This window comes from Hippoglossus hippoglossus, chromosome 12 (genome assembly GCF_009819705.1).
Source record: "Hippoglossus hippoglossus isolate fHipHip1 chromosome 12, fHipHip1.pri, whole genome shotgun sequence".
Classification (NCBI taxonomy): Eukaryota; Metazoa; Chordata; class Actinopteri; order Pleuronectiformes; family Pleuronectidae; genus Hippoglossus; species Hippoglossus hippoglossus.
In genome coordinates, this window is record NC_047162.1 from 20863390 (window position 1) to 20871018 (window position 7629).

General features: G+C 50.0%; 1 protein-coding gene across 1 annotated transcript; it reads left to right on the forward strand.

Annotated features, from left to right (window-relative positions):
• The first annotated feature begins 152 nt into the window (after positions 1–152).
• Positions 153–1238, forward strand: ier5l (immediate early response 5-like). Its single transcript, XM_034601752.1, has one exon. It carries the CDS (start codon positions 289–291, stop codon positions 1132–1134), a length of 846 nt encoding a protein of 281 aa, XP_034457643.1. The 5' UTR covers positions 153–288; the 3' UTR covers positions 1135–1238.
• Positions 1239–7629: the final 6391 nt, after the last annotated feature.

The window sequence follows — 7629 nt, forward strand, 5'->3', positions numbered from 1 at the left end:
TCGCGCTCATTGGTTCACACTGAAATATTTCCTGCGCTCCTGCCTGTCACTCAGCGGATCTCAGGCGTGTGATTGGCTCAGCCTGCAGGGGGCGGGCTCTCTGGCTGGAGTATATAGAGGTTGAGGGTTCGGAGTCTGTGCCAGTGCTCGTAGGCTCAGTCAGGAGGAGGACGAGTGTCCGATGTGTCTCCACAGACCTGAAGCTCTCTCCTCCAGCACGACCTCCCCCACACGCCCGCGGACAGGTCCCTCTCCCGGACAGGAGCTGGGGCCGGGCCGCTGGTCAGCATGGAGCGCGCCGCGGACGCGCAGAGCCTGATCTCCATGTCCCTGATGAAGATCCAGAACTCCAGGACGCAGCGCGGCGGCATCAAGCTGCACCGGAACCTGCTGGTGTCCTACGTGCTGCGCAACGCGCGCCAGCTCTACATCAAGGAGAGGTACGCGGAGCTGTACCGGATGCAGCAGTACGAGGAGGTGATGACGGTCTGCAACGAGATCCAGGAGCTCGACCCGCTGGACGTGGACGCGGAGGACGCGCACGGAGAGGAGCAGGCGCGAGGCTGCGGCGAGGACACGAGTCCGTGCGAGGCGGCGCGCCCCCGAAACGCGCCGCAGTCGGCGGCGCACGTCCGGGCAGCGAGCTCCCTCCTCGGCTGCTCTCCTTTCGAAGACTGCGGCAAAGAACCGGAGCCGTCGGACTTCCGCAGCTGCTGCATGGAGGCGGACAACATCCGGCACTGCAACAAGACCACGGTGCTGGACCTGGACACGCATGTGGTGACCACCGTGGAGAACGGGTTCCTGCACCAGGACTGCTGCTGCGCGCAGGACGCGCAGGACGCGCAGGGCGCGCAGGCTCCGGCCAGGAAGAGGAAGGTGGAGTCCGGCTGCTGCGCCTCGGACCTGGAGGAGCTGAGCGACTTCACTGCGGCGCGTAAAAGAGCCAAGCGCGAGGACTGCTGCTTCTCCAGCGCGGAATTCACGGACACGTCCAACATCTCCAACCTCATCTCCATCTTCGGCTCGGGGTTCTCCGGGCTGCTCAGCCGGCAGGCGGATCTGGAGCAGATCTGTAGCAAGCAGGCCCTGGCCAGTCTGGGAGCGTGGACCCGGGCCATCGTGGCTTTTTAAATCCAACTCCTTATTCTGACGACAGACTGAGAGACAGACAGACTGAGTGAGAGACAGACTGAGTGAGAGACAGACAGACAGACTGAGTGAGACAGACAGTGAGACAGACAGACAGACTGAGTGAGACAGACTGACAGAGACAGATAGTGAGACAGACAGACAGACAGACTGAGTGAGACAGACTGAGTGAGACAGACTGAGTGAGACAGACAGACAGACTGAGTGAGACAGACTGAGTGAGACAGACTGAGTGAGACAGACAGACAGACTGAGTGAGACAGACAGACAGAGACAGATAGTGAGACAGACAGACAGACAGAGAGACAGTGAGACAGACAGAGAGTGAGACAGAGAGACAGACAGACAGACAGACAGAGAGACAGTGAGACAGACAGAGAGTGAGACAGAGAGACAGACAGACAGACAGACAGACAGACAGACAGACTGAGTGAGACAGACTGACAGTGAGACAGACAGACAGACAGATAGTGAGACAGACAGACAGACTGACAGACAGACTGACAGTGAGACAGACTGAGTGAGACAGACAGAGAGTGAGACAGACAGACAGACAGACAGACAGACAGACAGAGAGTGAGACAGACAGACAGACAGTGAGACAGACAGAGAGTGAGACAGACAGACAGAGAGACAGTGAGACAGACAGAGAGTGAGACAGAGAGACAGTGAGACAGACAGAGAGTGAGACAGACAGACAGACAGACAGACAGACAGAGAGTGAGACAGACAGACAGAGAGACAGACAGAGAGTGAGACAGACAGACAGACAGAGAGACAGACAGAGAGTGAGACAGACAGACAGACAGACAGACAGAGAGTGAGACAGTGAGACAGACAGAGACTGGGATCAGCTGCGTTTACACTGAATTAACCATCATCTCAGATCTGGTTTGAAAACATCAGCTCAATAATCTTGAAAGTTAACAACTTTTTCTGGAACTGGTTCTTTTCACTTTCTTCAAAATCCGACATCTGAGTAAATCCTCCAGTTTGAAAACAAAATCAGGTTCATTAATAAAACTGATGTGTAAAGAAAATGTAAGAAGATTCAATCCAGTTCAAATGTTCTTTATTATGAATTTTCAACATTGAGCTGAAGCCAAAGTGTCGATCGTAGTGAAGTTTAAAATATTTCTCTGGTTCATCTTCTGATCGTTCATCTTCAGAATCTCACCTGGAGTCTCCGTTTGACATCATCGGTGACATGTGATTGGTTGGTTTGTGAGTGGTGACATCACTCACCCTCTCCTCTGATTGGTGGAAATGTACAGCTGCGCCTGGTCTCCCTCAAAATGAGACAAATAGATCAACTTTATTTTTGCAAGGAAAAAGATAAAAACTATTTAAAATGTTTAATGTGGAGGAGAGTTTGTGCCATATTGTACCAGACTTCCTGTTTGTTTGACAGGAACTTGAATCTGAGACGACCGTTGCCTTAAATCTGACACTCGTGTCACAAGTGAACGAACAGAGACGTGACTGAATGTCTCTGAAGTAAAGAATCGAACTAATCCGACGCTGGGAGCAGTTTGTGGTCACGTGACGTTCACTTCCTGAACACCTGAGGTCCGTGATGGACGCCAGCGGCTCGTCTCCGTGAACACTTTAACATCCTCTTAATCGTGGTTGTTGCTCGGAGCGACGCATCGATTCATGACACAAAGACGTTTTGGTTTAGTGAGTGTTGAACTTTGGTTTCATATAAAAAAGAAGTTGGATCCTTTTGTTTTAAAAAGGCAAAGATTCCTTCGTGTGACTCCCTCAGCTTTATGAGCACTGTGTGTACCAGACTCAGACAACTACTCATTCTCCTCTTATTCTTCTATTTTTTTATTGGTATTTTGTGTGTTTGATAAATTGTAGCTCTTCGGGTAAAACTGTTGCAGAAAATATTTGTAAAAAATGTATAATCTTAATAAAAAATGAAAACTTTAACCAGAGTTTGTCTGATTGTGAATCATTTTCAGTTTGTTGAGGAGTAACAAAAATCGTCATCGTTAGTTCATCGATCTTTAATGTTTCCTGAGAACAAACTTCTTTGGATGATAAATGTATAAAAAGGTAAATGTGAAAAGGTATTTGGACATTTGGGAGATTATTCACTTTCTGGAGAAAGAGAGATTAGAGGAGGAAGCTTGTTAGCTTAGCATAAAGTGTTTAAACCCTGGCTTATAAATTATTATGTTGTTCAATCATAGAAAATAAAGTTACGTTCTTTTTGTTTCTTTTTTTCTCCCATGCAGCAGCAGCTGTGACTGAGCCTCCTCCTCCAGCTCCTCCTCCTGCCTGTCTGGTTTTCCTGCTCCTCTCCTCTCTCTCCTCCTCTCTCTCCTCCTCCTCTTCTCCTCCTCTCTCTCCTCCTCTCCTCTTCCTCTCTCTCCTCCTCTCCTCCTCCTCTCTCTCCTCGTCCTCCTGCCTGACTGGTTTTCCTGCTCCTCTCCTCTCTCTGCTCCTCCTCTCTCCTCCTCCCCTCTCTTCTCCTCCTCCTCCTCTCCTCCTCCTGCCTGTCTGGTTCTCCTGCTCCTCTCCTCCTCCTGCCTGTCTGGTTTTCCTGCTCTTCTCCTCTCTTTGCTCCTCCTCTCCTCCTCTCTCCTCCTCTCCTCTTCCTCTCTCTCCTCGTCCTCCTGCCTGACTGGTTTTCCTGCTCCTCTCTCTCCTCCTCCTCTCCTCCTCCTCCTCTCCTCCTCCTCCTGCCTGTCTGGTTCTCCTGCTCCTCTCCTCCTCCTGCCTGTCTGGTTTTCCTGCTCTTCTCCTCTCTCTGCTCCTCCTCTCTTCCTCTCTCTCCTCGTCCTCCTGCCTGACTGGTTTTCCTGCTCCTCTCTCTCCTCCTCCTCTCCTCCTCCTCCTCTCCTCCTCCTCCTGCCTGTCTGGTTCTCCTGCTCCTCTCCTCCTTGCCTGTCTGGTTTTCCTGCTCTTCTCCTCTCTCTGCTCCTCCTCCTCTTCCTCTCTCTCCTCCTCCTCCTCCTCCTGCCTGTCTGGTTTTCCTGCTCCTCTCTCTCCTCCTCTCCTCTTCCTCTTTCTGCTCCTCCTCCCCTACTCTCTCTCCTGCTCCTCCTGCCTGTCTGGTTTTCCTGCTCCTCTCTCTCCTCCTCTCCTCTTCCTCTTTCTGCTCCTCCTCCCCTACTCTCTCTCCTGCTCCTCCTGCCTGTCTGGTTTTCCTGCTCCTCTCTCTCCTCCTCTCCTCTCTCTCTCCTCCTCTCTCTCTCCTCCTCTCCTCTCCTCCCCTCCTCTCTCTCTCCTCCTCCTCCTCCTCCTCACATAAAGTCCCATGTAATTCACCTTGTGTTTGATTCATGAGACAAAGAACAAAGATCCAATAAGAAAGTAAAGTGAACAGCAGAGATCAGCTGATCCTACCAGGAGGAGACAGGGGGGGGAGAGGAGGGGAGAGTGTGTGTGGGGGGTAGGAGGAGGAGCAAGTGGAGGGGGGGGAGAAGCGTGTGGGGGGGGTAGGAGGAGGAGCAAGTGGAGGGGGGGAGAAGAGGGGTTGGGGGGTAGGAGGAGGAGCAAGTGGAGGGGGGGGAGAAGAGGGGTTGGGGGGTAGGAGGAGGAGCAAGTGGAGGGGGGGGAGAAGCGTGTGGGGGGGGTAGGAGGAGGAGCAAGTGGAGGGGGGGGAGAAGCGTGTGGGGGGGGTAGGAGGAGGAGCAAGTGGAGGGGGGGAGAAGAGGGGATGGGGGTAGGAGGAGGAGCAAGTGGAGGGGGGGGAGAAGCATGTGGGGGGGTAGGAGGAGGAGCAAGTGGAGGGGGGGGAGAAGCGTGTGGGGGGGTAGGAGGAGTAGCAAGTGGAGGGGGGGGAGAAGAGGGGTTGGGGGGTAGGAGGAGGAGCAAGTGGAGGGGGGGGAGAAGCGTGTGTGTGTGTGTGGGGGGGGGGTGTTGCCAGACCTCTGGCTTAACAGAGACATTTGCATATTTAATGAGATGTAGACCACGCCCCCAGCTCCATATTTAAAATGAGCGCCTCTAATTTACATACTGTGGCACTAAACCACGCCCAGTTTCCCGCACAGTACCGTTACAGGCCACACGTTCATCTCATTTACATAATGTGGCATTAAACAGCCTCATTTGCATAATTTAAAAACACACTCGTCCCGTTCTGTCACTCCCACAAACCACGCCCCCAGCTAAACAGTCACAGAATCAGGACACGCCCCTGATTGAACATTGAACAGTTGACTTAACAAACTGAAAACTGGGTCACTTTTCTATTTACATAACTCAAGTTATTTATAATATATAATAACTTGAGTGGTTCAAGATCAACAAACTAAAACATTTAAAGCTTCCTAATGAACAACTGGTTTAATGCATAATAATCTAATATATTCTATAATAAATCAGTTGTTTGATCTACTTCCTGTGATGTTGTGGAGTAGAACTATGAGGTGGCATCACAACAACATAGTACTTATCATAGTACTTATACATGGTACTGCAGTAAATGTACCTGTGGCTTTCCCCTGCCTCCACTGAGCCGCCCTTCAGGCACAGACGTGTCACAGCAGGTCGACGCGTCTCATTCCAAACATTCTTACTAAGAAACCTTCTCCTCACTTTTTATCCCCAAACATCTGAAAGTTTTCCATGTTCGGGCTCCAGGAGCAGATCAGCAGCTGGAGCACGTCAGAGGAGCTCGTCTCTTCTGTAGAGTCAGAGACTGAAGAGCTGGAGGTGAATCCACAGCTTGTGAGGACTCGTCCGACTGAAGACGCTCCTCATGTCGAGCAACATGTTCAGGTACAAACTGTTCAGGTCACTTTCAGCGGAGCAGTTATATATATCTATATCTATATCTATATCTATCTATCTATCTATCTCTCTATATATATCTATATAGATATATCTATCTATATAGATCTATATAGATATATCTATATATAGATATATTTTTACCCCCGACTGAAAATCAAGACACGATCACATAAAGGAAACAGAGATTTTTCTCTGTTGTTGTTTCAGACACGAAAATGTCCAGAAAATTAAGTCCAGCAACCACAACAAGAAAATAACAGGAAGATTCCGACCTGAGGTGTGAACGTGTTTCCATTATAACCATTGTTACGTTACTGGTTCAGTGTGGAGGAGTTAGTGTGTACGACACCTGAACATGTCATGTGAGGTATTTAGAGACATCTAGTGGTGAAGCTACACGTTAATGAACTGAGTGAAATGTTGTCCTGAAATGTTGTGTAGTTGGTGTTTGTGAAGCAGCAGCAGCAGGTTGTCGGGTCCGACTCGTTCAAACAGGAACATGTGGGAACATCCAGGCGAGGGGCGGAGCCTGTAGAGCAGCAGGTTGTCGGGTCCGACTCGTTCAAACAGGAACATGTGGGAACATCCAGGCGAGGGGCGGAGCCTGTAGAGCAGCAGGAGGCGGAGCCTGTAGAGCAGCAGGAGGCGGGACATGACGTATAAACTCTGCTGTGGAAAGATCAGTGTTGTTGTTTACAGCTCATCCACACCGGCGTCGGCCCTCATCACCAAAAGATCTGGAACCTCCTCGTGTTTCCAAGCTGACGTCTTCGTCTTCTGCGTGTACGGCTCCTCTTCTTCATCCTGAGATGTTTGTGTTCTTCCAGTTTCACGTCCGTCACGCGTTAGAAACCTCGTCAACACGTCCACTCGCTCTCTGGGAAGCTTCCACACATTGTCCTGCTGTGTCCTCACATGGACTCACTCTGACGTGTTACACACATTTTACTAGGAGGCTGCAGGAGAAGATCCAGAAAATGTCCAGAGACACTGACTCAGACATTTGTTCTCACAGACAGAACCTGCAGAACATGTCAGGAACATGTGAGGAACACGTCAGGAACACGCCAGGAACATGTGAGGAACATGTCAGGAACATGTGAGGAACACGTCAGGAACACGCCAGGAACATGTGAGGACTTCAGTTCATGTCTGAAAGCATCTTTTTACATTCTGGATACTACGTGGAGTCCTCTGAAGGACACACCTTCACAGGCTGCATCTGAAATGTGACACAGCTGCTTCTCCCGGTTGAACAAAGTCCTGCTGCTCGCTATTCCATCACTCTGGACGTGGGGGGGATTCCACCAGCGTCCCCTGCTGCACGTTGTCTTCAAATTGTAAAGCGGAAATGAATCATTGTTCTCTTACTCCCGTTAAACACATGAACTGAAACATAAAATCATCCTGCACATGAAGGATTAGTATGAAGTATCCTGACTCATGCAATATTCAGGACTCTCCCCCAGAATGCATCAGTCTCACTGCTGGGTTCATCTGTGGGTCACAAATCAGACTAAGTCTATTTTCAATAAAACATTTGGCCTCATGCATGAATCTCTCCTGTGAACAGCTACGTTTTATATACGTTTAATATATATTTCAACTCCTGTTCACACTAATCTGGATATTTTGCATAACAAACTTTTTCCTGTTTCTCGTCCGAACCCAAACAGAGATATTTTACAAGCTCATGTAAAACGTGGACTTTATGAAACGATG

Excerpts from the sequence above, each read along its gene's own strand:
- ier5l (XM_034601752.1), top strand. The coding sequence starts at position 289 with ATGGAGCGCGCCGCGGACGCGCAGAGCCTGATCTCCATGTCCCTGATG.